Raw genomic sequence first — 19,034 nt, forward strand, 5'->3', positions numbered from 1 at the left:
GTATCAATCAGCCTCGTCCCCTCTTGATGTCTTTGGACTGTGGGAGGAAGCTGGAGTACCAGAGAGAACCCACGCAGGTACAGGGACATATAATTTCCATAATTTTCCATTTCTAAGTAAAACATAACAGTGAAGCATGAAGATAAACAACATCCAGAAAAAAACTTTCCATTATCTCCAAATTGAACAATATTAACAACGAGCAATATTTAGATACCCGTGCAATATTGATCTTCATATCTTATCTTATCTCACAGGTAATGTAACAGACATAATTCTGTTGCAGGGTTGCCAATTTTTTAGCACAGGTTTATAAGACGATCTGATTTACTCACTCGTATAGCTCTGTTGTCTGCATTTATCTTTTATGCTGTTTTGATTTGTTTTTTTTAATTCCACCAACTTCTCCCTGTGCTCCTTTCACAAATTTAACAAAAACTCCTTCACAGTGACAGGAAAGGTGGAGGAGGGGGTGGAACTAAGGAGTGGAGGGAAAAGACTTGTGGAAATTGAAGGACGCTGCACAACATTTCCTGCAAATTTTTTAAAAGCAAATTCAGAGGAAGCAGAAATTGGGGGTAATAGTAAATGGATGTCGGAAGCTGGTGGAGAAAGGAGGATGACGCTATAAAAGCCAAACGGAAGCACTCAAATCTCTGGAAAATAGCGTGACTTTTTAGATTTCAAAGCACATGGCGAACCCTCAAGATTTCTGACCAGACCCCAGCAAGGAGAGAGAAAGCAAGTCGGGATTTAGCTGGAGGGAAATGAAAATAAGAGGTGTGCAATAACGTATGCAGGAACGATAGTGGAGGGATGCAAAAGCTGTGCGGCTGAAGGGATGGAGAGAGTGGGCAGCACACCAGGGTGGAGTGAGGTGAGCGAAGGGAGAACGAAAGAGAGGGAAGGCGGAGAGAGAGGGGGGGAGAGAGAGAGAGGCGCGCAACATTTATTTTTCAAGATCAGAGGTAAAGAGCGGTCAAGGGCACGAGGTGGAGGAGAGGAAAATCCCTAGAGACTTAATCTGGAGGAATATCACAGTCACAGGCATTAACCTGTTAAGCTGGATGAAGACTTGGGAAATCAGACGAGGCTCCGAGTGATGCCACTCCGTGTCTGTATGTGCAGCTTGAACGTGTCTTCATGTGTGTCTGCATTTAGCCTTCAGCATTTTTAACAGGCTACGTGAAGCCCAGGAGAGACTGGAGAAGCGGGACTCTTCTATAGAACCTGTGTCTGGAATAAAAATCTATTCAGGACTTCATGTCTGACCTCCAACTGACTGAGTAGCCTTTTTTTTTTTTTACCTCCTCTGGGAGAGCATCCATGCTAGTCTGCCCTATATTCCACAAGCATTTCACATGCTGTGAGGCCTAATGTGAGCTACTTTCATTTTTAATCATTTAGGACATACTGAAGGTTAAAAGAAAGAAAAAAGATGGGATTTTTACTACATTTATGCCCCTTGTTTTCTTAAACAACTAAACAAAAAAGGTTTATTTGTTCAAGGGGATGCTGGTATTTTGGATTCTTGAGAGCCTCTCTCTCTTTCTCCTATCTTTAAGCTGTTAGAAGTATCTTGGCTCATGTCAGATGTGAAGCTCAAGACAGAAAAACATGTTGGGAATCTAAATGAATACTTAACCACCTTAAAAAAAAAGAATAAACTCAGTAAAGTGACATTGCAGCAGTCATGCAGCAAAAATACGAGTTAATCACCGGTTACCCGGGTTTAGACTTGGAGCCACCTGGGCTTTGTCACTCGCTGTTGACAGCGTGATTGACTGAATGATTGAAAATGTGAAAAAAATGGCCACAAGGGGAAAAAAAATTCAATATATATCAAAAACAGCTGAACAAAATATAAAAGTAATAGTCGTTAATTATCAATCCATTTCCTTTATATCATAAGTTTATTATGAATGCAAATAAAAACTACTGCCCATATTAAAAAAATAATTTCCTAATATCACCTTTTTAAAATTTACACACACACACATATATATACATATATACAGTACTATAATAGTACAGTGTATTTATCTTTGTATAAATTTATAGCTTAAAACTTCAATTATTTGCATGCCGATGATGAAGATGATAATAAGTGGCACTGAACTCCCCGAGTCTCACAGCCTCAGCTTCTCCTTCAGCCTTGAGCCGAGGACGAGTGACCTCCGCCTGAGGCATAATATACAGGCCAGATGAATTACGAAAAAAATGTAATATTTCCCCACACAAGCCATTACTGAGGGCTCATAACACTGGTTTTATACATCATAGCGTAACACAGGGAAATGGCGGAGAAGTAATTGAACTGCTAAGCCCCAGAGTGTATAAGCATATTTATGTGACACTTTCCTTGTGGGATATAAGGGTGCGTTTCCTGTTTCTGTTAATCCCGGATTCATTTGAGGGTATAGTGACACGACTGATGAGCGCAGTAAGTTTCATAACACGCACATCCTGACCAGGACTTCGCTGAGTTATTTATTCCTCCCTCGTCGCTCCAATTAATTAAACTGGATTAATGTCCTTTTAAACTTAATTGAATAGGAGACTTCAATTCACCAGGTCAGAAACACAGTTTTAAGTGATAATGTTGTTTCACAGCTGCTGCATGTTTATGAAGGTGAAGTTTGCAAACAAGTATAGCATGAACTTAAAGGATGGCGATATGTAATTCTGGACTTCATAACTTGTTTACACTGCCTCCATGTGGCCAAAAAGTGGAAGTGTTTAGAATCTACAGCAAAAAAACCAACCCACACGTGAAAGTCAGTTTATGTCACAGTGCTTGTTTATATGGCCATGTAGAAATACTTTCCTTAACTTAGCAATCTATTTCGTCTCTTGCAATCTCATATTACATTTTGTCCCTTTCAATATTCCCAAAAGAGTTACAGAATGACATTTCCATTTTATGCTGTTCATGTGCAAGGAAGTGCTGTTAATTTCAGTTCCCCGGGTTATTAAAAGAAAAAAATACATAATTTCTTTGTCTGTGGCTGTACAAAGTGGATCTTTTTTCTGGAGACTCCTTTTTTGACTTTCTAATTATCAAAAATGGAGTCGAACACAAAAGACCAGCTGCACTAATTACATAGTAGCTCCTCATAGCCTATTATGCACAAACTGAATGTCTTCTCAAATCTTTGAACAGGTTTTCTTTAATGTTTTGTTTTATTTCATTATTTTACTTGTCATCAACGTGGAAAAGACTTGTTTTTACATTCCTCTCCCTGCCTGTGCTGGTAATATGAAACAACAAATGCAAAGGATAAAGAATATTACATCCAAAAATCCAAATAATCACCTTAACAAAGCAATGCAGGGGTGAACGGCTTCCTCTATTCCCCATGCGAGTAAAATACCCTCTGACTCTGTATATCATCCGATCATTTATGAATAAATATAGACGCCTGTGTTGTTGCGAGTGTTTATGTGTGGTAGAAAGTTTGTGAGGTTTGTAGTCTTGAGGATATCTGATGTCTGTGTTGTTTGTTTGTCCTTTGATTCTACGGGGGGGGGGGGGGGGGGGGGGTAAGAAAGAAGCCCAGACAAAGCAAAGAGGATATGAACAGTAGGCGAACAGAGGGGTTTAGAAGATTTGAACTTGTGTTCGTACTAACAGCCCCGTACACAGCCGCCGATGGCAATCCAATCCTCCGCGTACAACTCAAGGTCACTAAAGAGCCACGACGGGGGCCGCTCCTGTCTTAACACTCCAGGTAGAGTCCCCCCCCACCCTCACAACCCCCGATGGCATCACCAAGACACTCTTCTGGAGCAGATGTTGATGTTTAAACACTGTTCTGAGGCAAAGGAAGATGAGGAGCCATGAGTCAGCGACCCTTTTATTGACCATGGCGTCCCTTCCAAGAGCAAGATGAAAAGTTTGATTACACATCAGTAAATATGAAACAGCTAGCAGGTTGCTAGCTTGGTTGCATAACAAAATCTACCTTTCATCTCTTAAAAATGTACTATTTAACATTTTGTTTATTCTTTGTTTAAGCCACACAAAGTGTGAAAACATTCGTTGTTTCCTGTATATGTTCTTAGATTGGGTTCAACTAAGCTAGCTGGTTTAGTTTGGCGCTACTGGGAACTAGCAGAAGTGTTGTAGTTGTTTTTTTCGCTCAGATTGAAGTGTTTGTGGATTACTGAGCATACAGCTGGATAAAAAAAAAGAGGGATTATACTATAAGATGCATTTCATAGTTTGTAGAAGAATTTCTGGAGAGTTTTGTGGTTGTTCTGTGGCTTCAGCTGTTGTTAGCACTCAGTAGCCATTAGCAACAAGTCAAACATATGTGGATAGTTTATGATGCATTCTGGAGTGACAAAGCTATAAGACAGGGTTGACTTTTTTTTTATAGGAGCTCAAGACATCTATTTGTGTGTAACTGAAAGGCAGAATACACATTTTAGGTGAAGTATCATTTCAATCAGGAGTTTGATTCTGCATAATATGTTTGGATTTGACCTTTGATATGTACTAAATGAAAGATGAAATGAAACAGTTTTTCCAGCTCTATAAGATGGAAAAGAGACAAACTCAGTACATCTCCCAATGGACAAACTCACAATATTTGCAGTATATTGGCAGGAAACATGCATAAATTCTAATTTTCTTTTGCTGACTTTATGAACAGTCTGTTAAAAGTTGCAATACAACAGAATGGAAACCGAAATTATGAGGCACTGTGTTCTGTAGGGGAATAAAAACCAATATTCTGGTCCAGCTCTTCACAAAATGCTCGAGGCGCTCTGCAACTAAAAGTGAAATAACGCGAGTCGAACAGTGTCCAGATAAAACAAACACATACATACATGAGCAGCACAACTAAGAAAGGTGTGGTGAAGACTGAATAGATCATGAGCCAGAACAGGTTGGGCTCCTAAATGTACTGTGTCTGTGGTTGAGAGGGGGGCTTTTATTAGTGTGCACCTCCTGACATACTACTGAGCCCTGGGGGGCTTTAGTGATGAAATTGCATTGTAAACATTGCAACTTTACCACCGTGAATTCTGGGTAACTCTCCCCCACTGCCCGGCCTTCAATCTATCATTGTGTGCTTTGAGTGCATGCACGCGTGATTATGAATACAGGTACGCTGGATATATGTGCGTGCGTGTGTGTGTGTGTGTGTGTGTGTGTGTTCAGTCTCTAGCACCTACAATCCATAAAACGAATGCTCTACCTTGCCTTTGATTTGAACCCCCTACATCATGCTTATTGTCTTTCACTTCTACGCGCACGCACGCACGCACACACACACACACACACACACACACACACACACACACACACACACATTAATGAGGGCTAGGCAGCCACTGAAAGGGGCAAAGGTCTGCAAGGCTGTTTGATAGCAGATTAGGCTAGCGTGTCAGATCAGGAAGCGGGCCACACAGGAATCAGTCACATGCTGAATCTACTCACGGAGAGATAAACACACAGTCAAAAGGAACAAATCCAAAGCGAATACCTCAGCCCACTTTGAAACAAACTGAACACGTGCTCACAAAACTTTTTGCCAGATCTTGCAAGGTCAACCCTGTTGCTGGAGGAAGCAAATTCCAAGAGTTACAGCTTTGTCCCTTTGCACACACCCAGGAGATCTTGAAAACTGGCTACAGCCACTTTTAAGGCTGATTGTTCCCGTTTCCAGTGCAGGTATAGGAGGAGTCCTTTATGTGTTTCGCAGTTGATGTTTTTTTCCTGACGCGTCACATTTCATATCACAAATTTACAAGAAACAAATGGACGGTGTTGTCACAACAGCGTACATGATATTTCTACTGTGTTTTTTTGCTCCAGTCTGGTTTTCAAACTCAGACCCAAACCAATGACGCAAAAGTGGTAGATAGCAGAGCCGCCAAAGCTCGTCCTATGCAGGGCGGAGATTGGAAGCATCAGATGCGGGGCGAAAATTTGTTCAACCACTGGGTTTTGCTCTCACATCAATGCGGATGAGCGCGCCGAATGCGGAGCCATTTGTGAATGGCGATTAAACACCTTACCAACTTAGACAAAAGCTCAGTGTTAGCGGGGTTTGACAGAAGCTGCGGCAGCTAAGTAGGGAACGTCAGGTGAGAGGGGTAAGTTGGAGGAATTTCATTCACCTGTTTTGGTATCAATCATGACCAATCTTACAATCGCCACCCTTACTCCTCTGCAAAAGCTGTGCACTCTGCATTTCCTGAGGAGGACGTTTTTCCCAATAGCCCCCACAAAAGCTTCTCCCGAGGGGAACTTGAAGTCCTTATGGCAGATAAACACACCGCACTTTCAATTAAAAGAACTGGAGAGAAGAGAACACTTTTTCTCAACCTGATGGCACAACTATGTAGGGCAGTCCACATTGATATTCACACACACACACACACACACACATACATATATATATATATGGCATTTATGTATCACCATCTTCTTCATGTCAAATTGACTGATGCATCATCCAAAGAAAAGTCTGTTCATTTCTGGATGATGAGAACATAAATCATAGACCTACTAGCTGATAATAACTGATACACGGCTGATGTGCCTCTCATGACACCCCCCTCCGACCCCCACCCCACCCTCCTCCCTCCACCCCCCAAAAAAAAGAAAAATGATCTGAGCGGAGATGAGAGCACAGCTTGTTGCAGCTTGTACTTCACTAAAAACCCTTACCCCTCAAAAAAGAAAAGTGAGAGAGAGGGAGCGAGACAGAGAGATGCTAGTATAATCAATTAGATCAAATTAAAGCTCAATTTGTAATTTAAATCCATGAATGTTAATTCCACTCTTAGAAAGACTTGCTGACTCAAACCTATGACCCTCCAGCTATTAATGCATTAGAATGCATATGAATACATGAATATAATTTTCGGTCTTCTATGGTTCATAGCTGTATGGAATATAACATCAGGAACAATATTTGCAGTTTTGTCAACATTTTACAGTCGGTGGCTCTACGTTTTACTCTTTAAATATAATCTATTTCTTCAGGAAACTTCTTTTCTTCTTTTAGCATGTTTGATCGATGTTTTTGCTTTTTCATTTTAGTGCAAGGGCGGCACGGTGGTGCAGTGGTCAGCACTGTCGCCTCACAGCAAGAAGGTTCCAGGTTTGAGCCCTGGCTCCATCACAGGATCTTTCTGTGTGAGTCTGCATGTTCTCCCTGTTCCTGCGTGGGTTCTCTCTGGTACTCCAGCTTCCTCCCACAGTCCAAAGACATCAAGAGGGGACGAGGCTGATTGATACTCTAAATTGACCGTAGGTATGAATGTGAGTGTGAATGGTTGTCTGTCTCTATGTGTTGGCCCTGCCATGAACTGGTGACCTGTCCAGGGTGAACCCCGCCTGTCGCCCGTAGCCATTGGGATAGGCTCCAGCCCCCCCCCCCCCCCCCCCCGGTGACCCTTAACAGGATAAGTGGAAGAAAATGGATGGATGGATGGATGGATGGATGGATGGATGGATGGATGGATGGATGGATGGATTTTAGCGCGTCAGTCTTGATCAACAACCCACGTTCTCGTCAATTTTTTTGAAAAGTGCTTTGAACTGTAATTTATTTTGTTTACGATGTTTTTGAAATTGAAGACAAATTTCCTCAGTTGAGTGACGCGCTGCACACCCTCCGTTTACATTCATGAGAATATCTTGAAATTTAAGAACAGGCACTCAGTCTGTTTTCTTTTCTTTTGTTTTTTTCATGTCATATTACAGTATCAACATTTGCTGGCTCTGCTCCCTGTTTGTTTTATGCCGCTGTGCCACTTTCAATTTTCTACCAGTGGTTGAGATTCTACCGTTGTTGACTGAATGTAGGAACAACTGAGATGGCAACAGACGCAGAAAAATATCAAACTGTATGTGTTATTACCTTCCTCTGTTCCAAGAACGCCACAGCAGGTTCTCTGTTTACAGAATAATATGATATTCCTGAATCATTTTGAATCAGATCTGATTCATAATGAATCTAAACGTACTCTGTTGTTAGGAACCAAAGATAATTGATTCACTGACCACGTTATCATTGTCAATCACATTTTCAATTATTGATGTTTCAATTTATTAGTCATTCTGGCCATTTTACTCCGATGCCACCTCTTTCTATTGAGCTCTTCACATCTGTGCTGCGGGAATCAAAACATCAGATCAGAAATGTTATCTTTATTCTTAGGCAACATTATTTTTTTGTTTTTTTGTTTTGCCCAGCCAGAAATCGCTCAACAGTTTTATGCAAACAAACTTATCGACAGAGAAAAGAGAAACTGAAAAATATACAGTTAACGTGTTGTAATGCGCTGAGAAAAAGGGAGAATCAATTTACTTGGCTTAAAGCAGCAGAGGAGGATAATCACAGTTAAGGCCACTGCTTCACAAGTTTGACCTTCATTCATCTGTGTGAGGTTTGCTTACGCACGCGCGCACACACACGCGCGCGCGCACACACACACACACACACACACACACACACTCACACACACACACACACTCACACACACAGACATCTGCCAGCTGGAAGCTACAACCAGACATCCACTGAGCAGTGAGCTGGTCTACTGAGGTGTTAATTGTTCATTTATCTCTTGATAGATGCCATATATGTGTTGTTGTTTGTTTGTTTTAAAGTACTGCTGTACGTTTCCTTTTCTCTTCCGACAAAACATTCAACATTTGATGACTCATCCTGCATTCAGGGGTGTGTCCTAATTTTGGATCCAATGGTAACCCTTTTTCAGACTTCTATGCCCTTTGGCCATTTGTTACGTGACGTACTACACCTCCAAAGGAGTTGTTGTTTTTTTCCACACTGTAAAAGAGGCAGTTGTTCACTTTTACCGTTTGACCCACTGGTCTGATGATACTTGGAAAGTCTGAAGCAACACACCATTAAGTGACTTGTTCTTTAGCAGAGAGCTAACCAGGAAGCAGCCAAATCGTAAATCTTTACGATCTATCATGGGCAGCACAATGCACATTGAGTGCTGCTGTCTGATGTAAACACACATAAAGTCCCTCCCCAGCCTCACTGGCACTTCAGCCCAATATTTGTCAGCTATGTTTTTAATTGTCCGTTAATAAAAGTTATCCAGAATTAGCAGGTCTATTTTTTTTTTTTTTAACGAAACTTGGTGGAGGAGAGGACATTAATATTCAGAGGATACGAAGGGCAACACCACACACTCATAGAAGTGGAAGAAGGTGTAAAACTTTTCTCTTTCTATATATTTTGTGCAAGAACTTTTACAATCTTTCTGTGCAAGCTGACCCTCCAGGTGTCAGGACTCCAGTGACTCCGAAGATGTTACACTCCAGCGTTGTGTGAGACTTGTATTTTCAGGAGGGAAACTAAAAAGATGACTTATCTAACTCACCGCTTTTGCTTCAAATTTTGACTCAGCGGGTTCACAATTTTACCGGAGTGCCTTGTCTCACGTGATAAATAAAAACTGAGGCAATAACAGTTAAGGTGATGGAGTCTTCAGCCAGATGGAGATTCAAACCATGAGACTGTTTACCGAAAGCTGACATTTCTGTCGATCTAACTTCTATTTAAGTACTTTTTAAAAAATTGTTTCATCATGTATTAATACGCTGCAGTCAACGATTGGACCAGTCGACCCTGAGAATGAAAAAACTGCTGCCGGTCTAATTTATGACACAGCAGACAGATATGTCAATCAAACAGCCGTTCATGATATGCTACTTTAAAATATAGATCTAGACGTAGATCTATCGATCTATTAATAATCTACTACTCTTCAAGAATTATATGCACACAAATATACTGAATGCATTTGGTGCCATATTTTGCAATGAATTACACAACGGTTGTAACATGAGTTTGCAGGGAATGAGGGAGAGTGTTGACGGCTTCCACCTCAACGGTGTACAGGCTGTCATATAAGATTTGTGTCCGAGACAGTGACCTCCGTCTGACCTCTTTGACATTGCTGCCTCTCACTCATAGGCCACACAAAGACGCACACACAAAGACGCACACACAGTGACGCACACGGTCTGGTAGTGTTGCTGATGTTGGCACATTTGTGCTCTGGGACAAGAGCTGCTTCATTGGCACTGATTGCTGCTTTATCCCTCCCCTGCAAACACCAGCCAGCATCACCCTGCATACCAATGGACCACACCGACCACAGACGGATACACAGGAACAGGAAGGAACATGAGATGGATGTGGAAATTAAAGGAAGTGTTATAGATTTATCAACTCCATTAGTCTGTATTTCCAGGGAGAAGGGATTTTTCTTTATATAGGTTTTTTAATTAAACACATATCTAACCTCTTAATAACCGTTAATAGGCTCGAGCAGCTCACCATCCTCTGCTACAACTGTGTGGAGACTGAGAGTCATCAAGGCCATAGCATCAGCCTCCATCCTGGGAGGAATCACTGCCACCCACCACGTTGGAGCTGAAATTCACATTAGTGTGGCTTTAAAGTGATATTTCACACCCCCCCCCCCCTAAAAAAAAAATGAATTCAGACTTTGAAGTACTCACAAATAAGCATCTTGAGCTCACAAAGATATTTTATTTTTCCCTGCTGTGTTATGTCTTTGTCATTACAGCATGCAGCTTTAGCTTGAAGCTAATCTGCCACAGTTTTTACTGTCATGTCTTTACATCCCGCACCAAATTATAGCCAGTTGTATCAACAAGTATCAGTATTGTGATCAATAAAATCCAAACGATAACCAACCCCTGAACTATAACTTATATTTGTGCGTCTTTTATTTGAATCCCTGTGGATCAAGTGCTTGATGTGCAATTTCCTGTGGTCCCAGTGTGACTGGTTGATAAAGTAAACTGGCATCATTACCACTATACAAAAAAAAAAAAAAAACACAAAAAAAACCCTATGCTACTCTGGCTCCTCTATTGTTTGGTTCCCTAGCCAGTCCTACAGCTCTGTGGTGAAATGTGTCAGAATGGGAAGTAATAAAATAAAGATTAAAAGTTCCATTTGTGGCATTTAATAACCCCAGACATCCTGATTTGTTACTGCACTGAGTCACAGAGAACCAACCTTGTGTCCACTCAGCATTTTCAACCTACACGCTATGATTTTGTTAACTGCACAGGATCACAAAGCTCTATAATTCTGCTCTGTCTGTTCAGTACAGAAAGATAGAATTCAGCAGTACACACACACACATGCACACACTCACACGCACACACACTCACGAGGGTCTGTGAGAGTCACGGGGCTTTTCGGAAAGGAGCAGCGTTAAGTTGGCGAAGGAGAAGTTAACATTCACGGCCACATCGATAGGCTTCAGATGTGTCAGAAGTGGGTCTCCTGAATGAGTCACAGTCCACAGTCTGAGGAGAGCTGATAAGACCTGACGAAAGAGCGGCGATTCAATAGGAGACAGATGGAGGCGGCATGCATACATACATACAAAACACCTGTCCATACCTTGAAGGTCTGGGTGAATTATAACCATGCAAAATCACTTATAACACTGTAAAAAATGTTAGCTAGTTGAGTTGAAAAGTGAAATCTATAATCCAATATAGGTTTACCTGAATGTTTCAGAAAGTGAAACTTAGGAATTGACGTGTGCTCAACATGAAATAGCCAATGGAAACACTGACCCCATGAATAAACTTTAACTGCAATAACACATCATCCCAATCCATGCACACTTTTTTTGTGAGGTGACAACAAGCACAGCACAGCGCCACAGACGGAGTTGTTATGGATCACAATAGAGAGGTCAGCTGTATTTGGAGGAATATGCAGGGAGACTTTTGGAACTGGTGTTGTACAGCGACGTTTTGCCAATTCAATCATTCGTGTTGGCAAAAAAGAATGTTTGGACATAAATCTATTCCAATTTCTCTCCCTGTCGAATGGCAAGATGTCTTGGGACAGCTTTGTGCCATATGTGACAGCCTGGATATGAACCAGGGTCTTAAAGCCAGTAAAAGACTCTCCTGTCTGGACTTTACTGAAAATTAAAGTTACACACTTCCAGCATGGCACATTTAGGCTGGCATGCTTGGATCAGGGTATCCACATCTGCTATAACATGTCGCCCCTCTTGCATGGAACACACGTACAACACTAGGGAAGGTAACATGACATAACACCACCAGGTTGCCGTGTTCTCCTCCATTTTTAATGCATTAACCCTTGAACGAAACACTGAGGCGAGGGAACCACAACGTGCATGCCACTCTACTGCATGCAGCACCTCAAAAGAACCACCGCAACAAAAACACATTTTAATCAAAATAACAATACTGCTTGAGTAAAAGTTTACTTTTCAAAAGCTTATTTTCATTCATTAATGCCACTAGAACATTGCCAATATCTACTTCTCTATTGTAATTGCTTATTACACAGTTTAACCAAGCAAAAACAGTGAACTCCGCGGTTCTTCTCTCCCACTAAGATAAATACTAAGCTCAGATGAGGAAAAAAATACACCCTTGAGGAAAGTATTCGCCATGATTATAGATATGATCACGATGGCTACCATCTGTGGCACATAAGCACCTACAATCACAACAATAGATGTGCTGGAGGGTATAATTGCAGTTGTACTTCTTTGTTCAACAAAGCAATTATTTTATTTTGCTCGCCCCCCCCCCCCCCCAAAAAAAAGAAAAATGTAGCATTTGGTTAGCAGAAGATTGTTCTGTGTTCTGTGGTTATAAATTAGATTTTCTGAAAGGGTTACAAAGGAATCTTGTCAGTTCTATGACATTTTAGGCAACATTATTTGGATTTATAGCCATCAGAAGGAAATAAATATACAATAACAACGATGCCAGCTATGTATACACACACACACACACACACACACACACACACACACACACAGAGGCGAGAGAAACTGTCATTTAAACAAGTGTTGTCATTATGTGCCCTAACACACACGGCCAGAGGAGGTAATTGTGGAGTAGATATACGGTAGATGCAGCTGCATCATTTACAGACGCAGGCTCTGGGTTTTCCTGCTGCACACTTATTCTCTTTACAGCGGGAATTTCATAAAGATTGAGAAAGACTGTAAACAGGTTAAGTTCATTTAACGCGCTTTATAACCACACAAATCTTTTGTGTTTCGTCTCATCCGTACACCTTTCGACCCAAATTTTCAGGAGATTTGCTCCAGGACACGACTTCATCCACAGACTTTCCAAACACCACGACATCATGGGTCGTCCCTGTCCTCCGTGTCTTGTATGTCACTGGCCCAGGTCGGCGACCTCCACTTTAAAAGGCGTAACTATTTATTTGCCTGCAGGGATGAAACGGGCATCATGGTAAACACTAAAAAGAAACAAGTGATTACATGAATGAATGACTAAATGTCTCCTCCGCCTCTGGTTGCTGACACATTTCTGTCTGTTGAAAGGCAGTTTTTTTTTGTCGCCTCAATCACACACACACACACACACACACAAGTGCTTGCTGGTAATCGTAAATAGAAATGGACTCAATCCTAATATGTAATGAACGTATTTTCTCCTCCTTTTAATCTTCTTTTTCATCGGAAGCACATTGAGCTGCACCTGATGTATAACGTGCTATATAATTAAAATCTGACTGATGGATTGATCGACTGAACACACACACACACACAGGAACTTGCTTCACCTCAAATGTTTACAACTCAATGTTCGGTTTCTTTGCTCACACACACACACACACACACACACACCATTTTAATGATGTGTGTAAGAAAACCTTCATAGTCTCACACTATAAAACTGCAGACTGTGTGTGTCCCTCTGTTCAAACTGCATACTACGGCGCTGCGGCGTCTATGATTTAGTTAGTAATTAGGGAATAGAGACGTATCCAATTATTGGGGTTGTGAAATATCACCCTGTCTCAGTAGTTATTCCAGTACTGTCTGCTTTATATATACAACAGCTGCATATATGATGAGATGTGTTTGTGTGTGTGTGTGTGTGTGTGTGTGTGTATGTGTGTGTGTGGTCAGGAAAGGTGGCCTTCCACAAAAGAAACTCATTTCTACTCACGATAGATTATTAGTGGCAGGAGCACATGGCCGTAGGAGCTGCAGCCAAAGACTTTACCGACAGTCCCATGACACTGTGTGTGAATGTGTGTGTGTAGGTGTGTGTATGTGTGTGGGGGGGGGGCATTCCCCTGGAAAACCATCATATATGTTACCTATTTCTATCTCCCTCTATCTAACATCAAGTGCATGGGCTAATCATGCCACTCTGCTTGCATGTTACCTAAAAAGTGTTCATTCCTCCTTTTCTGTGCTCCCCGCATGAAAAGGACACACACCACACACGCACACACACACGCACACACACACGCACACACACACACACACACACACACACAGTGAGTTGTGCTGTTGTCTCTACGTGAACGTCTGGGAGAATGTGTGAACCTGCACAATCATATCTAACCTGGTGAAAAGCAAACATCCACTCTGCCCGTCCCTGGGTGGAAACAAAGACCAGTATGTCAGCAAGCAAGTGGAGAGCTGCTATCTTCTTCTACCTGGGAGAGCGACACGCGGAGAAGCTCTCTCTGGATGCTGCAAAAAATATAAAAAAAATAAAAAAAAATATTTCTGATTTCTGAGGTGAAGAGAGAAAACATCCATTCCAGAGAGAGAAAGAGAAAGAGAAAGAGAAAGAGAGGGAGTTCTGATATAAATGGTAAGATGTCTATCAGCTCTGGGTGATGAAAAGAGAGAGGAAGAGAGAGAGAGATGCCTGCAGAGTGTAGATGACATGAGTGTACTCACATTTATCTTCCACACACAATGTAAAAGTGCACAATACATTATGCATGCAAAAGTGAATCACGGGTGGAAATTTGATATGCATTTGATTTTCAGTCAGACTTTATTCCAAGACATTAATTCAGAGTTAAATATTATAGAGTTTAATCTCCCATGGAGTTCTTTGTTTTATTCCTATTGCACACACACACACACACACACACACACACACACACACACACACACACACACACACACACACACACCTGTCTCCAGCCCCTCCCCTTTAGTCATGCACACCCTGACAGATATGAGAGATCAACTGATGAAGTCAAACTAGTGAGGCATGTGGAAATAATTTACACGTTCCACACGGGAATTGGAGGGCAGAGCCTGTGCGGATGCGCTCGGGAAGGTGGAGACGCACGTTTTCATGCACCTACAACAATGTTTGATTGTTAATCTGAGCTTCTTCTTTTTTTTTTTTTTCTTTTCTTTTGGAGATAGCGGAAATGTTATTAGCACATGGGGCGCAATAAAAGCTACGCTTCTCTCGTATGCTCGTCTTGAGATATGCAGGCTGTTATCACCAGCCGCCGTTGCCTTCAAGTTGCTTGTGTGGACTCTACTGATCATGGAGAGAATTTCATAGCTCTCTGACAACAACAAAAAAAATAATAAAACCACGCCACGGTAACAGCCGCCTATCACCGCCGGATGCCCGACGCTCCTTTCATTGGATCATCTGCTTGAATGGCATTTTTGTCGGAGACTGTCATTGGCTGGCCGGTAATGGATCTGCGACTGCGGTCCACTGGAGCTCACTGAAGGCGGAGCGCGCCGGTTGAGGCGGAGCTCTCCGTGGTACTTATACATCGAAGCTGGTGCTGAAAGAAGTGAAGTACTAGCACGCACCGCAGCCGTAGTCTCCGGTGCGCGCAGCGAAGAGTGAGACAAGTGAGAGAAGACACTGGAGAGAGGGAGAGCAGGGGAGCGCGCCGCCCGCTGTACCAATGGACCATAACCTTATTTAACTATTTGCTCGGGGAGCGCACAGGTATGCGGCTCCTTCTGTCACTTCCACCGTGCGTAAAGACCTTTTATTTTCACTGCTTTGCTGCAGAGTTTTGACTTCCTCTTTTTCCTCTCTGCTCGCCTCTTCTATTTAGGAGTGAGTGTTGTGGTTTTTTTTGTTTTGTTTTGTTTTGGATTTTACAATCTTCTTTAATGACTGACTACTAGGTGGTCAGGGAGCGCGGGGCAGCGATCATTGATTGCGTTTGTGTGCTCTGTCAGTTCAATAACACAATGGAGCTCTCGCCAGTGTTAGGTGACTGCTGAGTGCTGTTGAGTGTTATCTTACTGCTCTCTTATCTGGTGACCGAAGGGGCTCAACTGCAGCGTTTGTACATACTCAGTTTTAACATATGAAATGTGTGGAGTTGTTTTTTTTGGGGGGGGGGGGGGGTATTTTACGCAGCTGACACAACTCTGTCTCTTTTCATCCATCTCCCGTTCCCTCCTCTCAGACACCACAGTCCATGCCTCTGCCTTGCCAGGTCATTGATGGGAAATCAACTGGATCGGATCACCCACCTCAACTACAGCGAGCTGCCCACGGGGGATCCGTCCGGGCTGGAGAAGGACGAGCTTCGGGTCGGCGTCGCTTACTTCTTCTCTGACGAAGAGGAGGAGGTGGACGACCGCACTCCATCCGATTGCGGCTTCACCAAGGACCACAGTCCGACCGAGGAGGGACCCTTCTCGGTCAGCGAGGTGGAGTACTCAGCCTTCTGCGCACAGGAATGCATCTTCTCCAAGCTGCGGGAGAACGAAGACTTGAATGTGCACTCGGCCAAAACTTTGCTGACTATGTGCAAACCGGGGGACCTGCTGGAGCTGGTAGCCACCGCGCAAGCCCCGCACTGGGCCATCTATGAGCACGATGACCGGGTCATTCATCTGCACAAGGGCGAGATCCGCAAGGACAACTTGCTTGAGATTAGCAATGGTCGACACGGGAGGATAGTCAACAATCGATACCGGTACCGGCCGCTCCCCCCTGACCTGGTGATGCAAAACGCAGTGGGACACCTGGGCCTGAGCAGCGAGGAGATATGCTGGACCAACTCGGAAAGTTTCGCAGCCTGGTGTCGCTTTGGGAAAAGGGAGTTCAAAGCCGGGGGAGAGGTGCACTCGGCGGAGCAGCAGTATTTCCTCAAGGTTCATCTGTCTGGCAGTGGGGTGCACACTCTGGTCTTTCGCAGCCTGGAGGACATGATCCGGGAGAGGAGGCGAGTGGACGCCAGTGGAATTCTCAAAGAGCTGTCTTTGGTTAACGGGGGCAAGGAGTGATCAGGGATTCTGTTTGATATCATCTCTTCCACCCTTCTCTCTCCCTCCCTGCCTCCTCTCTCCAGCACGCACGGACGCACATGTTTGCGCGCGCGCGCACGCACACACACACACATACACACACATACATGCACACAGACTTACACACGCAAGGACCTGTTGGTTTCGGACTGTCTGTATGTCACGGGTGGACTCCGGGCTGCGTCTGGACCTCAGGCGCACCGAGGAATTTCGGCAGATTTGAAAACTGAGCAAGAGCGCGTCCATAAACAGACAACGCCCCTTCAGAAACGCATTCAAGCTGGGTGGGAAACTCGAGTTCTGCCATGCCCATTGCTCCTGACAGCGAAATCACCTTGAATACCCTTCATAGCGCACGTTTGATTTTCTGTTTAATTTTCGGGATAAGGGATTTGGCCCCTTCTCTGACTAGGGCGCCTGCTGCGGCAAAGCCAGACGGTGAAACCGGAAGAGAGAGAGAGAGAGTGAGAAAGAGAGAGAGAGAGTAGAGATGAAAGATAGGACCTGGGATGGCTCTCAAGAAGTCTCCCATCTATTTTTTTACTGTTAGCTTTAAAACCGGAACTGACCACAACTCAGATCCAAACGTTAAGCCACTATTTCATAGACCACGACAGACACAGATAGTTACGCAGTTGCCTAAATAAAGCATTTTTTTGGCTTGTTCAAGCTCTTTGGCCATATCAAGAGTATTGTCATTTAGCATCCTGCTCCACAGCAACGGATGTGTGTGTAAATTGTATTCATTTCAACTCTGAGTCCCTTATTTTTGTATTTCATTTTAGTGGATTTGACCCTGAGCTCTCTTTTTTTTTCCTTTTTGGTTCAAATAAATGGAGGTTGAAATATGAAAATAATCACCTTGTCCAGTAGGTTTGTGTGGTCACATGCGCGCACACACACACACACACACACACACACACACACACACACACACACACACACACACACACACAGTCTCACTATCTCCCAGGCAGCATACAGGGATATGCATGAATTATTGATGTTCTAGTGCCTCCTGACCTGCCTCTAGCCAAATAGGCTTCATATATCTCCACAGTATTTGGAGGCAGTAAAATGGTCATCTGCATCACAGCCATAAAAGTTTTATGTAAAACCTATAGGAGCTACGATATATATATATATATATATATATATATATATATATATATATATATATATATATATATATATATATATGTATGTGTGTGTGTGTGTGTATATATATGTGTGTGTGTGTGTATATATATAGATATACATATATATAGATAGATAGATATATATGTATATGTATATGGGCGGAGAGAGAGAGAGAGAGAGAGAGGGAGTCTATGGGGACATACAGTGTTAAGCCAGAGGCTATTTTCCTTTGTTGTCCTTTATCTGCCTCGAGTTTCATAAACTGACATAATGATGGAGTTCACAATGAATTTTAAGGGAAAGTTCTTGGTTGATCTCAAGGAAACACACCCTTTTGTCTTGTTGCTTTTACTCCTGAGCTGTGAAACTCAGATTGTGCCCCACCCAACCCCCTTTTAGCAGGTCAGCTGTAGTTTTGGTGATGGCGGGATCAATCACCTCCAACCAAATCCCCTCACTTGTCTCTTTTTTTTTATAGCTTGACTGAGGCTGGGAGCAGATTGATGGGGAGGCTCTTCCACATGCGTTTCGTTCATGTTACCAGACTGTGATTCATTTGTGGTATTTTGTGCATGCAAGTGGAACTGGAGGATATTATGGAAGCTCGCCTGGTTGACTCCTCACTTCTAGGTGCGACGAACGCAGCCCCACGTGCCTTCATGTTGTCGTAAACGACAGAGCTATTGCTTGAATCGAGGAGAGCGGGATGGTAGACAAAGAGTTTGAGTGTGTCTGTGTGCCAGGGAGGGCACAAAGGATGTGAG

General features: G+C 42.9%; 1 protein-coding gene across 1 annotated transcript; it reads left to right on the plus strand.

Moving 5' to 3' along the window:
- The first annotated feature begins 15,674 nt into the window (after positions 1-15,674).
- lratd1 (LRAT domain containing 1) lies at positions 15,675-17,965 on the plus strand. Its single transcript, XM_086189501.1, has 2 exons — positions 15,675-15,811; positions 16,284-17,965. Exon 2 carries the CDS (start codon positions 16,321-16,323, stop codon positions 17,107-17,109), a length of 789 nt encoding a protein of 262 aa, XP_086045627.1. The 5' UTR covers positions 15,675-15,811; positions 16,284-16,320; the 3' UTR covers positions 17,110-17,965.
- Positions 17,966-19,034: the final 1,069 nt, after the last annotated feature.

This window comes from Aulostomus chinensis, chromosome 20 (genome assembly GCF_037954235.1).
Source record: "Aulostomus chinensis isolate RoL2024-O1b breed Wild chromosome 20, RoL_Achi_v1.0, whole genome shotgun sequence".
NCBI classification, from domain to species: Eukaryota; Metazoa; Chordata; class Actinopteri; order Syngnathiformes; family Aulostomidae; genus Aulostomus; species Aulostomus chinensis.